At 37.6% G+C, this 16,763-nt stretch overlaps 1 protein-coding gene across 1 annotated transcript in view; it reads left to right on the forward strand.

Annotated features, from left to right (window-relative positions):
- Efcab3 (EF-hand calcium binding domain 3) overlaps nucleotides 1–16,763 on the forward strand; it is a 58,779-nt gene that overhangs the window by 15,316 nt on the left and 26,700 nt on the right. Inside the window, exons 7-8 of the mRNA XM_046461137.2 lie at nucleotides 7,877–7,964; nucleotides 13,908–13,969. Of these exons, the coding sequence (XP_046317093.1) occupies nucleotides 7,877–7,964; nucleotides 13,908–13,969 (150 nt within the window). The remainder of the gene's footprint in view (nucleotides 1–7,876; nucleotides 7,965–13,907; nucleotides 13,970–16,763) is intronic.

Below are 16,763 nucleotides of genomic sequence, written 5' to 3' on the forward strand. Positions count from 1 at the left end.
GCCCTCTTCTCATAGACACAGAACCTCAACCTGTGCTTTATTCTTAAGTAATTTTTATTTGCTCTCTATGCCTACATTTCCCAACAAGTATGACAAAAAAAAATTGTGATATGTCTCCAAAAGTCTCATTGTGTTTCAAAAAAGAATTTAAGATTGATTTAAGGAACTTTATGTGAGTATACATAAAATGAATTTTAATAAGGAAAAAAAAACTTCAATTCTGGGTACCTATACTTATATTTTTCAAGTTCAAAAAAAATATTATTCAGAAAGACAAACAAGTCGGGCATAGTAGCACAAACCTGTAATCCCAGATACTTGGACTAGACATAAGTACAATGATATTTTCACACTTAAGTAACTTTTTCCCCAATTTCTAATGTATAATTTGTATTTCTAAGAAAAAAAGAGTGTAGATTTCAGTTACCTGAGAATGATAACAGAAATACCTATATCAACATATGTACAACCTCAAGACCTGCTAATATTTCTGTCTTTTGATACTGAACATTCAGAACTCCTCCCAGACTTCAGAGGTACATGGATTACAAAGTTCTACTCGAGAATTTACAAAACTACATTTATAAGAGATATAGAGAAACTCTAATATACATTTAGAAAAAAAATAAGTGTAAAAAATAAAGTCTGATTCTTGTCTTAAAAAGAAATTATCTATGTCACATTCTCAACCAGAATGGTGCTACATGCAGTGTCTAAGAATGACATAGGGTACCTCTAGCAAACTACTCTCTAGGAAGGGAGAAGAATCAAACAATAGGGAGAAGAAAATGTGTGGGAGGAGAGATCAGACAAAGGGATATAAAAGGCATTTGATAGGTTTTTCTTAATTCTACAAACTATATGTGCTCATATTTGAATTAACCTTCCCTCAATAAAGAGGATATTTCTACTTTATGTGTACTACTTTCTGTGTGATATATTACCTTGTATAGCCTCCATAACCTAAAGGTATCACTAAACATTTTTCATGCTTTCATAACCTACCACAAATTTTTCTTGTTTTTAAAATAGTACAGAGTTGGCTTCTCTGGCTAGACCAAACCAAACCAGATATAAGAAACCAGGCTGTTATGTCCATCATCTTTCTCCTAAGAGTTAATCTCATCATATTTAAAAAACTACCTCACATTTTGAAGGGCAAAAAATGAATAAATGATAAATGAATAGTCTTGATTTCAATTCTGATTCTAGTGCTTTTAATTTTTTTGCTTTTGGAGTTTAATACATTAAGGAGGCAAAAGAAGAAATATGAATTAAGATAACTTCAACATTTTCTTCAGTTTCCCACTCTCTGGGGAGAAAATAAGATAAACTATACCCCTCCTATTTCACTTTCTGTAACTTCAGAAATTTATATGATCTTGACTCTTTTTTTTTTTTAATTTTTTTTTAGTTGTAGTTGGACACAGTACCTTTATTTCACTTATTTATTTTATGTGGTGCTGAGGATCAAACCCAGGGCCTTGCACATGCTAGGCGAGCGCTCTACTGCTGAGCCACAACCCCAGCCCCCCCACCCCCATCTTGACTCTTAATCTTGTCTTTAAGCAAAAAGAACAGTGTCTCTACAGAAGCTGATAAAAGCTCCCAGTTCTATTAAAGGTGAGTGTGAAACCTGATGTGAAGGCGTTGTGAAGACAGGGGTTACTACTTTGACTTATAGCTTTTAATCCCACAGTTTTTTTCCCTAATGGTTTTGTTGGTTTCTACCCTCTGTCTACTAATCCATAAGGTGATTGGACACCGTTAGTTCTCAAAAGTTTTTCTAAGTTCCTTTTGCCTTTGCCATACCACACAGCATCATATTGATTATTAGGTATCTTATATTGTTTTCTAGTGGCTTCACTTGCTACTTTTTTTTTACCTTCTAATCACAGTGCAGTTTACAAAGTAGGTGTTCCTGGTTCTGCCATTAAAGAAACAAAACTTTAGTCTCTTTAGCAATAAAATGAAAAGGATGAATGTGGCTGATAATCTATTACTTCTCTTTTAGCTTTAAAAAATTCTAGGACTAGAGAGGTACTGGGGATTGAACCCTGTGGTGCTCTACACTGAGCTGCATTCCCACCCCTTTTTATTTTTTATTTTGAGGCAGAGTGTCACTAAGTCACTGAGGCTGGCCTTGCAGTCCTCCTGTGTCAGCCTCCTGGGTTTCTGGGACTACAGGCATGAGCCTGGCTGAGTCTACACTTAAATTTTTGTTTGCTTTTTTAAATTTTTCCAAAGCATATTTGCAGAGATATTAAATTGTGAGGCTACTGTAATAACAATAGTTTCTGGATTACCTCAGTAATCTGTACAAATAAATGAGAATGTTTACATTCAATACCACTAACATAGTGTTTGACTGAATACATTCAAGAAATAAAACAGAAGTTTGCTAGCTCTATTGAGAAACTGGCTTATAGGTTATGTCTAACCCCAGAGCCTCCTACTTTTTTCACATTTAAAATGATAAAATTTTGATTATGTGCCTATTATGTGAATAGCTTGACATAGCCAAAAATTCATACACACTAGGATTTTGTCATTTAATGTTTTTTAAAAATTAGACAAAGAACACCTTTTTAGGTGGCTAAAGAGAGTGATAATTGGTATCAGTGAAAAGAGAAGCTTATATAAGAACAGGGCTATTTTACTACATTTAATATCTCTTAGTTTGAATGTGTAATAAATGACTTTAACCAGTGGTGCCGCCCCTGACCAGCACAGGCAACTGAACTTAAGATCACTAGTGTGAATTTGCAGGGACACCAAATAAAACACAGACACAATTTACCTTTACACAAGCTACAGGACGGCTTCCCTGCTCTCCGCCTCAGGCTCCCCAAAAGGGAGAGCAAGAGAAAGTTAAGAGAGGCTGACGAGAGAGAAGGAGCACATTTGGAAGTGAGCTTTTATTGGGGGGACTCTGTTCTTAGAAAGTTCTATCCAAAAAAGGGCAGAAGGGGCAGGACTACAAAGGATAGGTGAGTGTAACTCAACCCTAGGGGCACATCCCACAAAGAAGAACCCTTACTATCCAAGATAGACCTTGCCCAAGCCACAGAGAATGCAGTGGTTGGTCAGAATCTGAGGCATCAGGATTGGTAGGGTGTGGTCATTCATTGTGGCTCCCCAAACAGTGGTTTTATGCAATAATTAAATAAAATTTTCTGAAGATTAAACTGTGAAGTGTATCATCCCTCATCTAATTTTGTAATACAAAGTAACATCCTTCCTACTTTATCTCATAATTTATTTTTCTGCATGGTACATGATCAAATAAGCTTAAACCAAAATGTGCAATAAAGTTGAGTCTTTAGATAGTATCTAGTACATTATTAAGAAAGATTATTTCTATATTTTAAATGTTTTTGTTCATGTAGAAATCATCAGTTTAAATCTGCTTAAAAGACAGATGACTATATTTTAAATTTTGAGTATTAAATTCATAATGTCATTCCTACTGTTTTATCCTTATCATTTTGCAGTGTTTTTAGAAAAATAGTAACTTACTAGCATTATTTTGTTGTTACTGTGTAAAAATTGTAATAAATATTAAATTCTTAAAAAATGAAATAAAATTCTAGGATTAACTTGCAGCTGAAAGGAAACTATCAAAATGAAAATACAGCATACAGAATGGGAAAAAATAGTTGGAAATTATATACTGACAAGGACTTAGTATCTAAAATATATAAAGATCCTTGTAACTCAACAATAAAGAGACAAATACAGATATTTCCCCTTTTCCACAGTTGTACTTTCTGTAGCTCCAGTTGCCTATAGTCAATTGTAGTCCAAAGTATTAAATGGAAAATTCCAGAAATAAGCAAGGTGTAGTTGCACACACCTATAATCCCAGTAACTCCAGGATACTGATAAAGGAGGATCACAAGTTCACTGCCAGCCTGGGAAACTTTGTGAGCTCCTGTCTCAAAATAAGTTTATAAAGGGCTTGGGATGACCACATCAGGGTTTATAGAACCATAATTCATAACAGCTAAATTATGGAATCAACCCAGATGCCTGTCAGTAGATGAATAGATTAAGAAATTATCGTATAATATATACATAAGTATATATACATACATTATGTATATATGTATATTGAATTTTTGGAATATATATATATACACAAAAGTTTGAAATTATGGCATTTGCTGGTAATTGGATGAAAATGGGGAATCTCATGCATGCTAAGTAAAATAAACCAAATTCAGAAACTCAAAACTCAAATGTTTTCTCTCATATGCAGAAGCTAGAATAAAATAAAGGAAAAGGGAAGGGAAGGATAAGGTAACATAAAGATAAAGGGAAGATCAGTAACATGAAAGAAGGAAACTGAGAGACAGAATGGAGGGATGGGTAAGGAGAGATAACGGCAGAATGAATTTTTTAAAAATCATGTTATATGCATAGATAAATATATGACAAGGAACTTCATTTTTATGCATAGGTAAAAAGAACCAATCAAATATAAATAAATAGATGAGTAGGAAGTCCAGTAGAGCAGAGGAAGAAAAATGGGACGGGGAGGAGGACAGAAGGGAAAAGGCAGGATAATGAACGAAATTGAATTCCACGCATGTGTGAGTTTATTGGGATGAACCCAATTACTATGTATAACTATAAAGTTCTAATAAAAACAATTTTAAATAAAAAAGTACTCAAAACTAAAAAAGGAAAGAAAGAAAAGTAAGTTTAAGACCAGCCTCAGAAACTTATTCTTACTGTGTCTCAAAATAAAAAAGTAAAAAAGGCTGGGATGTGGCTCAGTGGTTTAAGTACCCCTAGCTTAACCCCAGTATAAAAAAAAAGACTAATATCATATGATTCCACTTATATGAGATATCTAGAGTAGGTATGATAGTTGCCAGGGGTTGGTAGAAGTGGGAAATGGGGAGATGTTATTTAATGAATATAAACTTTCAGTTTTTCAAGATGAAAACATTCCATAGATTGGTTGCACAACAAAGTGAATATACTTAATGATAGTAAGTCATACACTTAAAATTGGTAAGATGGTAAATTCTATGTGATATGTATTCTACCACAGTTAAAGGTAAATCATAATTTTAAAATTTTACTTCTAGCTGAGTGCAGTAACACTCGCCTATAATACCAGGTACTTAGAAGGCTGAGGCAGGAGGATCACTTCAGCCCAGGAATTTGAGGCCATCTGGGAAATATGGTGATCCCTATCTCTAAAAAATAAAATTTTACTTCTCACCAACCGCATCAGATAGGAACTGTCATTATACCTATTTTAAATCTTGGTAGCCTTTAACATAGTGAGCCCTTAATACAAATATTTGTTGAATTAATTTATAAATTAAACCTTGTCATACTTTCCCTTTGTGTTCCTGACCAGAATGAGAGGCTTAGTGGCAGTGAAGCCTGGGGCACTTTTGAAAGCCCCACTCTATCACTAGCTAAACCTTAGGTGCCATTGCTTTGTTTAGCCATAACAGACTAAAGACACTCCTACTCTTGTGCTGGACAATTTACAATGCCACAAGACAAGTCAGATAATGAATATCAAGATTTCTGCTTAACACAATCTTTGCTTCAATTACTCTTTTTAAGTCATTTTTCCTACTAATATTAAAAACCATAGTCTATGAGGGTTTGATTTTCCCCCCTCTTTCTAGGCTTAAACAATGAAATGGTTTTTAATCACCATTCGGTCAAGGTACCTGGAAAAAATGTTTTACTTGAACAACTTTCAACTAACTAATGAAAATATATTAATACAATGTTTAAAACTAAAAAATTTCCCCTTCCCTGAAATCTCAACAATGTCAAAATGTTCTGATTCTGTAGCTCACACTGTCACACACCCCAAGGGTGCTGAATGAACCACACTGAAAACACTAACTCTCTGTTAACACTGAAAGAAATTGGTGGCTCATTCTCCCCCTGGCCTGAGACTGAGCATTGAATGAGGTCACAGTTGTATGATGGAACAAACCCTTTATTGGATTCTTCATCTGATTAAAGTCCCAAAGTAGTTAGTAGCCCAGCTTAAAAGTAGTAAATATCAGGATTTTTATGATTCTAGGCTGAGTCCTTTTTTAAAAAAAAACAAAACTATTATCTCTATAAAAGATTGAAGATTCTTTTTTTAAGTAATGATTATTTTGAGCCATGAGGATGATTTCACAGCACCTTTCAAGTGCCTAAATTGTTGAGCATCTCCGGCGTTCCAGCTCTGTGGTAGGTTCCTAGATTCTGAACATATGTAATTGAGTGGTGTAGAAACAACTGCTTTCCAGGTTCTGAGGTGAAGACCTGGGAAAAATCAATTCTAACCCAACATTCAGAAACCTTTTCATAGTTTAAAAGTAGTATTATTGTTTGTTATTCCTAAGTTAGGAACCCAGTTTACTTGTCAATGAACCACTTGATACACTCTATTGGAGCAATAAAAATAATAAAGGGAAAAGCTCTACCCCTAGCTCCTGGACCACAGGCCCTGTGTCTCAAATTATGCAGAAATGGAAAGGGAGGACTAGGGAGGCCATAGCAGTGAAGAGGCCATACAAGAGGATCTAAGGTAGCAAACAGCACTGTATTCCTTACCTGCTCCTACTTTTAAGAAAGACCAGTGAGTTCAAAAGAACCAACAGGGCAGTGATATGTGTTCCAGTAAAAAACCCTGGGAAAATCTACTTACTACCAGACAGATATATAAAAACAGAAATAAGTAAGCAAATATTTTAGAAATGGTGTAAACATTTTATTCTTTGTCAATTAATTGTGCATGAAATGTTTTTGTTGCATAAATAAATTCTGTCTTTAAATAATTTCTTCCACATAGTTCTAAGATACTTTATCTGCATCAGAGTGACCCCTTTTTTTAATATTTACTATGTACAACTTGATGGTTTGAGATATATATATATATATATATATATATATATATATATATATATATATATATATATCTCCACATTATGAAATAGTTCTACCATCCAGCATTAATATATCCAACGCCTTACAGTTACTGTTGGCAGAAGAGTAAGAACATTTAGGATGTGCTTTCTTAGAAAATTTCAAGTATACAGTACAGTGTTATTACCTATAGTCACCATGTTACAGCATCAGTACTCATTTTGTGTAACTGAAACTTTGTACCTCTTGACCAATATCTCATAGCCCCCTTCTCCCAGCATTATACTCTCTGCTTTCATATAACTGTTAGATTCCACATATAATTAAGAACATAACAGTATTTGTCTTTATGTAGCTGATTTATTTCTCTTAACATTTGTTTGTTTGGAACTGGGAATCGAACCCAGAGGGCTTTTACCACTGAAAGACATCCCCAGACCATTTTTTGTTTATTTTTTATTTTGTGACAGGTCACACTGAGTTGCTTAGGGCCTCACTAACTTGCTGAGTTAGCCTTAAGCATGCAATCCTCCTGCCTCAGCCTCCTGAGTCAGTTGGATTACAGATGTTTACCACTGCACCTGGTAACATTTTTTTAAAAATATTTTTGGTTGTAGTGGACACAATATCTTTATTTTATTTATTTAGTTTTTTTATGCGGTGTCGAGAGTCGAACCCAGTGCCTCAAACATGCTAGGCAAGCACTCTACCACTAAGCCACAACCCCAGCCCAGCATTTATTTTTACATAGCATCAGAATGATAGTATTTGAAAGGGGAAGTAATGGCAAGAAGTTTTGCTTAGAAATCTAGTGATATCAAAGGGACCCTTCCACATCCCTCCAACTTTGCACATAACTCTAGTACCATTCCTTAAAGCTCTAGATTTTTCAAATGCTAGGCCTTGAGCTAGGAAAGTTGCAATAGAATATATATAATATGTGAGTTGATTCCTAATAATATCTTCTGAATTCCAGACGGAGTCACTGGCCAAATGGCAGTTTCAGAAGTTAATCCAAAATTTAAGCTAAATCCTTTAAAAGTACCTGGGTTCCACAGCAAGAGGTAGGTAATTAAAGTATTAATATGTAATAAATTATTAAGTGATGACTATATTAAATACCCATAGAGGCTACGACTAGACAAGTTAGAATGCTCTTCAAGTATCTGTTCTGTGGCAAATTTAGGTATAAAGCAAAATTTCTGAATTAAAGACAGAGATTATTTTGTTCTCTTTTTGAGATACTGGGGATTGAATGCTAGGCAAGCATTCTACCACTGAGCTACATCCTCAACCCCTTAAATCTCATTAAGTTACCCAGGTAGCCTCAAACTTATGATCCTACTCTATTAGCCTCCTGAGAAATTAGGATTACAGGTATGCATCACTGTGCCTGACAACCGAAAGATTATGTGTGTGTATGTATATGTGGGGGGAGTGTGAGGTGGGGTGTTACTGGGGAGTGAACCCAGGGGTACTTTACCACTGAGATACATCCCCAGTCTTTTTTTTTTCTGAATAGTGAAATAGGGCTTCATGAAGTTGCCAAGGCTGGCCTTGAACTTGAACTTGTGATCTTCCTGCCTCAGACCCTCCCAGTTGCTAGGATTACCATGCTTGACTGAGAAAGATTTTTTTTATGAGAAGAAAAAGACAATTTTGGGGGGTGGGGGGAGGTTCAGGGGATTGAACTCAGGGACACTTAACCACTGAGCCACATCCCCAGCCCTTTTTTTTGTATTTTATTTAGAGACAGGGTCTCATTGAGTTGCTTAGGGCCTTGCTAAATTGCTAAGGCTGGCTTTGAACTTGCTGTCCTCCTGTGTCAGCCTCCTGAGCCACTGGGATTATAGGTATATGCCACTGTACTGGGCCAAATATTCTTTTAGACTGGAGAAACAGTTATCCTTCCTACTTTCCTAGATGAAAATCTATTTTCTGTTAGGACATAGAATGTCATAGAGGGATCGAGGAGTTATAAGTTATTCATTAAGGTATTTTGAGTGCCAATTTAAAGAATAAGTGTAAAACATCATGCCTGGCATGATGGCGCAGCCTCTAATCCCAGTGGCTTGGAAGGCTGAGACAGGGGGATCATGAGTTCAAAGCCAGCCTCAGCAACTTGGTGAGGCCCTGTTTCTAAATAAAAATATTTAAAAAGGGCATCAGGATGTGGCTCAGTGGTTAAGCACCCCTGGGTTCAATCCCTGGTACCAAAAATAAATAAATAAAAAGATCATAAAGAAGAATTAACTCCTAAGCAAGTCAAAATATAGAGAAAAGAGTACACATTACAAATATAACCAGTAAAATGAGATCTGATAAAATAGGTTTTTCTGAGTCAGCTATTAACAAATTTCAATAAACATCCACCAATGACTAAAAGTAAGAGAAACAAAAATTTGTAATCCCAGTAGCTCAAGAAGCTGAGACAGGAGGATCACAAGTTCAAAATTTAGCAAGGCCCTAATCAACTTACAAAGACCCTGTCCCAAAATAAAATAAAAAATAAAAATAAAAGGTTTGGTTAAGTCACCCTAGGTTCAATACCAGTACCAAAAAAAAAAAAAAAAAAAAAAAAATTTATACTGCCTGGCATTCCACTTTCCTCTGGATTCTTAAGAATATTATATCTCTGCATCTGCTGCATCTTTTTACATCATCTGACAGAAATATTTTTATATTTAGGGGTTGGGGTTGTAGTTCAGCTGTAGAGCACTTACCTTGTACTTGTGAGGCACTGTTTGATCCTCAGCACCACAAAAAATAAATAAAGCTATTGTGTCCATCTACAACTAAAAAAATAATAAAAAAGAATAGTTTATAAAATAATCTAAGAGTCTTTAGAAGTTCAAGTAGATGATAAAAAGAAAACATCAGAAGAAATCAATATTGCCAGGTGTGGCAGTATACACCTAAAATCCCACCTACTTAGGAGGCTGAGGCTGGAGGATCACAAGTTTGAGACCAGCCTGAACACCCTAATGAGACCCTGTCTCAAAATTTAAAAAGGGCTAGGGATATTGCTCAGTGGTATAGTTTTAACTACCAGGACTGCCAAAAAACAAAAACAAAACAAAACAACCTTATCACAGCCAGGATGGGTGTAGTTCCGTGGGAGAGCCCTTACGTAGCAGAGGCCCTAGACTTGATCTCCAGCAATGCAAATAAATAAATAAATAAAAGCTGGTCACTTTCTTTTCTCCCAGGTCCCTCTTTGAAATGAGTTAAATCTAATAAATACTCTACAGGACACTAAATAATAATTTTATTTTTTATTATTTTTTTTATTTTTTTTTCTTTCCGAGAAGAAATGGTTTTATTTGGACCCAGAGCTTGAGAATGAGACTAGGACCTGAGATAACATATTGAGCTAAGGTGTAGATATTAGCTTACAAAAGGGCAGTCAGAGCTCATCAGCCAAATGGACTCTACTTCCCAGCAGCCTTGCTGTTAGTGCAATCAATAAAAGGACTGCTGGGAAATATATATGCCACTAAATCACCCCGGTGGTTTTTCATCATAGAAAAATTTCCATAAACCCTCCAAACTACACATATTACAAAAGGAAATTTTAAAATATCACATTTTACAGAATTTAAACTTTTCTTCAGCATCTAGCTCAGAGGTCTCACCAACTTCAAAATACAGCTTTCCACTGAACTCTTCAACCATATAAATAAGATGTATCAAGCAATGAGAAGGCTATCTTTGCTAGCCAATGGCAATTCTCTTCCCAATTCAGCTTCCCTGAGCTAAGGCTCAGGTGGGGCAGGCTAGGAAGCACATTGGTTAATACAACACAGCAGCTGAAACTTGATGGGACAGCAGAACTGGTGAGACTTGAGAGGAGGCTCCAGGTTCTGTATTCAGTCAAAGTCACTGCTGGAAGAGGAGGGATGCTTGCCATGCTTGTGGTGTTTGTGCATCTTTTCTTCATTTTCTTCCACATCTTCTTGTCCATAATCATTCCTGGGCCTACCATGCCAGGAGCCATGTGGTTCACAGGAGGCATAACAGGAGCAGATGGTGGGTGTGAAGGAGAGTAGGGATCTGAGGGTTGGTGTCCTGGCAGAGAATAAGGGGACCCATGTGGAGGAAAACTTGGCATTTCCTGGGGACCTTCTAGGGGAGTGGGACAGAGACCAGGAGGAAAGGCCAGATTGTCAGGTGGTGGATGTGGTGGATGGATGCCCAAGATTAGAACCTCCAGGGTTACCTGACATTGGTGGATATGGATTTGGCCCTGAATGCCCAGCACTAGGATTCTCCATATTCAGGTATTTCCCCCAGCCAGGTCACCTCCCCACAGCTGCCAGGGCTTAATCCGTTCTCCTCTAGTCTCTCATTTCCCTTTTTTAACTTCTTTTTATAAAACTACCAAAACCAAGTGATTCCATAGTTTTTAAACTTTTGGTTCTCAGAATTAAATAAAATAAATTTATAAAATTATAGTTTTATTTTGTTATTAATTTACATTTAATTAATTGTTTAATTTACCATATTTACAAGTCCAGATTTACACAATAATTTCTATATTCCTAAATAAATTACTGCAGATCTATGCAAACTGTTCCCAAAATATTAACATTCTCTCTCCTTTTCCATATTTTATTTTCCCAAGGAAATGAAAGGTCAAAACAGAGTCCCAAACTTTCCAAAAGGTTTTATAACTCTATTATCTTTTTCTGTATATTTCTGACATGTGGTAAAAAATACTATCTGGCGGGGTTGTGGCTCATCAGTAGAGTGCTCACCTTGCACGTGCAAGACCCTGGGTTCTATCCTCAGCACCATATAAAAAAATAAACAAGTGAAATAAAGATGTTGTGTCCAACTACAACTAAAAAAAAAAAAATTAAAAAAATACAATCTGGCAATAATGGATGCAAAGTTTTCTCTATAAGGATACTCATCACAACATTAATTATATTAGTTACAAAGTTAAAAAAAAACTTTTATTTATAACAACATGAATAGTTAAAGGTTTATAATCTTGAGCTTTTGAATCATACAAACTTAAATCTCAAGTCTGTCCCACCTCTGTGTGACTTTGGATAAGTTATTTAATTCCTTTGAGCCTCAGTTTCCTGTTCTAGAAATGGATGAAATCAGATTTTTTTTTCCTATGAGCCAAGCACTCATCAAAAATAATTTGATGAATTAACATCAGATTATTTATTTTTCTTAAACAAAATAAGGACAAGGGAACTTCACAATTTCGCCAGTTGAGAATGGCTGTTCTCCCTCCAATCCAGATTTCTCTTAGAGGACCAGATGTGTCAGCTTGGTTTGATTAACTCCATGTTGTTGTTCCCCCCCACCCCAGAATATTGTCTCTGTTGAAAAACTGGCTTCACAAAGAAGGTGACAGCAGGAAAATTTCAGAATCCAAAGCTTAAAATAAGTCTTGGGCAGTGTGGGGTTATTTTCTGTCTCTGGGGGTGATCATCCGGTGTCCGAGGCCTGGGGACAGAGGCAAAGTCCCCAGCCGCCCATCTAGGAGATGTCACTCTCAGTAGCATCTGGTGTTCTGACCTGTGCTCGCCCAGGATGATGGTGGGTAAGGAGCAGCAGGTCACAGGGGCCTCCTGACCCTCTGGGAGACAGAGCTCTCCCTGGGCAGACCCCGGGACTGAGAGTCAGCAGCCAGGGGAGAATCAACGACTATCCCCGCCTGTGGTCCCTGAGGTCCTGGTGCAGGGATGCAGGAGGCAGCCAGTGTCACAAGACGTCCCTGTCCCCAGCCAGGCTGGGCGCCTGGCTAAGCAAGGAGAAAAACGGTGTCCCTCCTCAGGGCCTGGTCCCTGCGCCTGGTCTCACTTCCTCCCGGCACCTCCTGGAAGGGGAGGAAAGTGACACCCAGGGGAAGGCTGAGAAGTGAGGCCACCATCACATTCAAGTTCAGGGTGCTACAGCTCAGTCTGTCCCCCAACAGGCCCCATACTCCGCTCCTCTTCATGGACCACGTCCCTTCTGAGAGTCACACCCTGCCCTTTATAGGCACAAGGACCCAGAAGTTCCAGAGACATATCCATGTTTAGGCCCTCGGATCTGGAAGTCCCTCAAGTGTCCATGTTTAGGCCCCCGGATCTGGAAGTTCCAAAGGTGCACGTCCACCTGGATCCAGAAGTTCCTCGGGCGCACATCCATGTTTAGGCCATAGCATCTGGAAGTGCCTCAGGTGCACATCCATGTTTAGGCTCTAGGACCGGAAGTTCCTCAGTTGTTCATGTTTAGGCCCCCAGATCCGGAAGTTCCTCAGGTGCATGTCCATCTTTGGGATCTCAGATCCAGAAGTTTCTCAGTCCTCCATGTTTAGGCCGTAGCATCCAGAAGTTCCTCAGTTGCACGTCCATGTTTAGGCCCCTGGATCTGGAAGTTCCTCAGGTGCACGTCCATGTTTAAGCCCTAGGGGATCAGGAAGTTCGTTGCGTACATCCATGTTTAACCCCCCCCTGCCCCCCCCCCCAATCTGGAAGTTCCTCAGGCATCCATGTTTAGGCTCTAGGATCCAGAAGTTCCTCAGGTGCATGTTCATGTTTAAGCCCCCCGGATCTGGAAGTTCCTCAGTCCTCCATGTTTAGGCCGTAGCATCCGGAAGTTCCTCAGGCACACGTACATGTTTAGGATCCAAAAGTTCCTTTGGTGCACGTCCATGTTGAGACTCTAGGATCTGGAAGTTCCTCAGTCCTCCATGTTTAGGCCGTAGCATCCGGAAGTTCCTCAGGTGCACGCCCATGTTTAAGTGAAATCAGATTTTTTTAAGGAAGGTGAGGATGATTTGCAAGTATAGGACCGAAGTGCATATTTCAGTGGCCAACATTTACTTACTGTCCATACTACAACTGTTGGCAAGTGACAGTAACTGGTCCCTTTAGGTACTGTGACTCTGGATAAATTGTGATACTTTCAGTCATTCCATTCAGCAAAAATTGATGAAGAAGATTGACTTTTGCTGGTTTCATATATGTATTAAGTCTTAATCTTTTTATATATCTTTTCAGGGATAATAATTTACCAGAACATCTTCAACACAAAGAAAAGTTGAGCCCTTCACAAATAGAAGGTAATGAGAATCATCCTAGAAATTAAGGAATAAACAACAGCCTCTTAATATATCTGATCCTTTCTTCTTTAATAGAGATATGAGATTTGAAGGGCTGTCTACACTACCCCATCACTAAGACAGAAAAAATTAAATTAAAAAACTTTTTGTAGGGGATGGGAATATAGCTCAATTGTAGAGTACTTGCCTAGCTTTTTGTGGGATTGGAGAGGAACTGCTTTCAAATTGGCATCTCTGTAGAATTTAAAAATTCCTGACCAAATATTAAGGCCAGTCTTAGCAACTTAGTGAGACCCTGTCTCAAAAAAATTTTAAAAAGCTGGGGTTGTAGCTCAATGGTAGAGTATCACTGTGTTCAATCCCCAGTACCACAAAAGATTAAATAACAACTAAAAGTCAAGCATGGCTGACTTTGGGTTTGGGGAAAGATAATGCTTCACCCCTCTAAATTTGGAAACAATTGAAAAATTGACCCAGGAGTCAGAAGCAATCAAAAAATCACCTCTAGCTGGGCGTGGTGTCACATGCCTATAATCCCAACAATTTGGGAGGCTGAAGTAGGAATATTGCTAGTTCAAAGCCAGCCTCAGCAATTTAGCGAGTCCCTGAGCAATTTAGCAAGACCCTGTTTCTAAATAAAATACAAAAAGGGGCTGGGGATGTGGCTCAGTGGTTAAGCACCCCTGAGTACCAAAACAATCACCTCTAACTGGGTGTGGTGGTGCATGCCTGTAATCCCAGCGACTTGGGAGGCTGAGGCAGGAAGATTGCAAGTTCAAAAACAGTCTCAGCTAAAGTTCTTTAATATTAAAAAAAAAAACAGTCTCAGCAATTTAATGAGGTCCTGAGCAACTCAGCGAGACCCTCTCTCTAAATAAAATATAAAAACAGGCTGGGGATGTAGCTCAGTGGTTAAAAAAGCATCCTTGGGTTCTGTCTCTAGTACCAAAAAAAATTTTTTTAAATCACCTTTATTGCTGAGAAAGCTGGTTTGGAAAATGAAGGACTGTCAATATCAGATTTGCATTTCTACATGTTAATTGTAATACTAAAATGAATGCCCTACTAATAAGCTTATGATTATTGTAGTGTTAATCCTCACAGCTTTTCTGAGAAGTAGATGTATTCATTCTACATGCATTTATTGAATACCTCAAAGTCCCCAAAATCTCCCATCCTTGCTCTCAAATGATATCCTTACTTCCTACTTCTCTGCAGAAAACTGAAGCAATCAGAATAAAATTTTCACTCTCACCTGCATATCTACTTCCCTACCAGCATGTGTACCCACATACTCTAAAGAACATACAAGAGGAAATGAGGGGAAAGGGAAAAATAATACAAGGGGGAGAAATGAAGGTCAGTAGAGGGGGTAGAGAGAGAAGAGGGGTGGGGAGGGGAGGGGGGATAGTAGAGGATAGGAAAGGTAGCAGAACATGACAGTCACTAGTATGGCAATATGTAAATCAATGGATGTGTAATTGATGTGATTCTGCAATCTGTATATGGGCTAAAAATGGGAGTTCATAACCCACTTGAAGCAAAGTGTGAAAGATGATATATCAAGAACTATGTAATGTTTTGAACAACCAACAATTAAAAAAAAAAACAACTGGAGCAACATAACTAAACAATATAGAATTAGATTATAACTCAAAGAATAAAATAAACATCCATGAGTCCATAATGATAAAAATAAATGATTGAGGGGCTGAGGCTGTGGCTCAGAGGAAGAGTGCTCACCTAGCACACATGGGGCACTGGGTTCAATCCTCAGCACCACATAAAAATAAAATAAAGGTATTGTGTCCATCTATAACTAAAAAAATACATATTTAAAATAAATAAATAAATAAATGATTGGATTTTTAATACAAAGACGACACAAATGGCCAAGTCAGTTGTACTAAAGGGAGAAATGAGGTCACTATGTATTTTTAATACATTTTTTAAGTTGTTGATAGACATTTATTTATTTATTTATTTATTTATTTATATGCAGTGCTGAGGATAAAACCCAGTGCCTCACACATGCTAGGCAAACACTCTACCATTGAGCCACAACCCTAGCCCCCACAATGTATTTTTAAGGAGAAGTAACAGTGTATTCGTATGATAATAGGAATATCTATTATAATAGTGAAAATTTGGTGTTGGAGACAGGGACCTTTTAGAGGGTGATATCTGTGAATATGAGAGAGGGGATACATTATAATCTACAATAGAGTTAACTGGATCTAGATAAAAGTATAAATTTCAGGTCTGGGGATGTAGCTCAGTGATAGAACTTTCCTACTATGTGTGAGGTTCTGAGTTTAATTCCCAGTTACAAAAAAAGAAAGTATAAAGTTCATTTGTGGAATAGGGAAGAAATCAGAGTATTATTACTGATAAAGGTAAACAGGTAGAAGTGAAGGTAGGAAGGCCAGGCACAGTGGTGCACCCCTATAATCCCAGCAGCTCAGGAGGCTGAGGCAGGAGGATCACAAGTTCAAAGCCAGCCTCAGAACTTAGTGAGGCACTAAGCAACTCAGTAAGACCTTGTCTCTAAATAAAATACAAAAAAGGGATGGGGATATAACGCAGTGGTAAAGTGATCCTGGTTCAATTCCCATTACCTAAAAGAAAGGAAAGGAAGGGAGAGAGGAAAAGAAGGTGGGAGTCTTGTCAAAATTCTATTTGTCTCTTTTTTTCAATCCCCAACCCAGCATTACTTTTTGTTTTTTTCATAGACCACCTTCTAAAATAGTATCTAATTTACCTACTTATTTTATTTATATGAGGACAGAAACGT

The sequence above is a fragment of the Marmota monax genome, unplaced genomic scaffold, assembly GCF_021218885.2.
Source record: "Marmota monax isolate L192 unplaced genomic scaffold, Marmota_monax_Labrador192_F-V1.1 WCK01_AAM20220418_F8-fsc00319, whole genome shotgun sequence".
Classification (NCBI taxonomy): Eukaryota; Metazoa; Chordata; class Mammalia; order Rodentia; family Sciuridae; genus Marmota; species Marmota monax.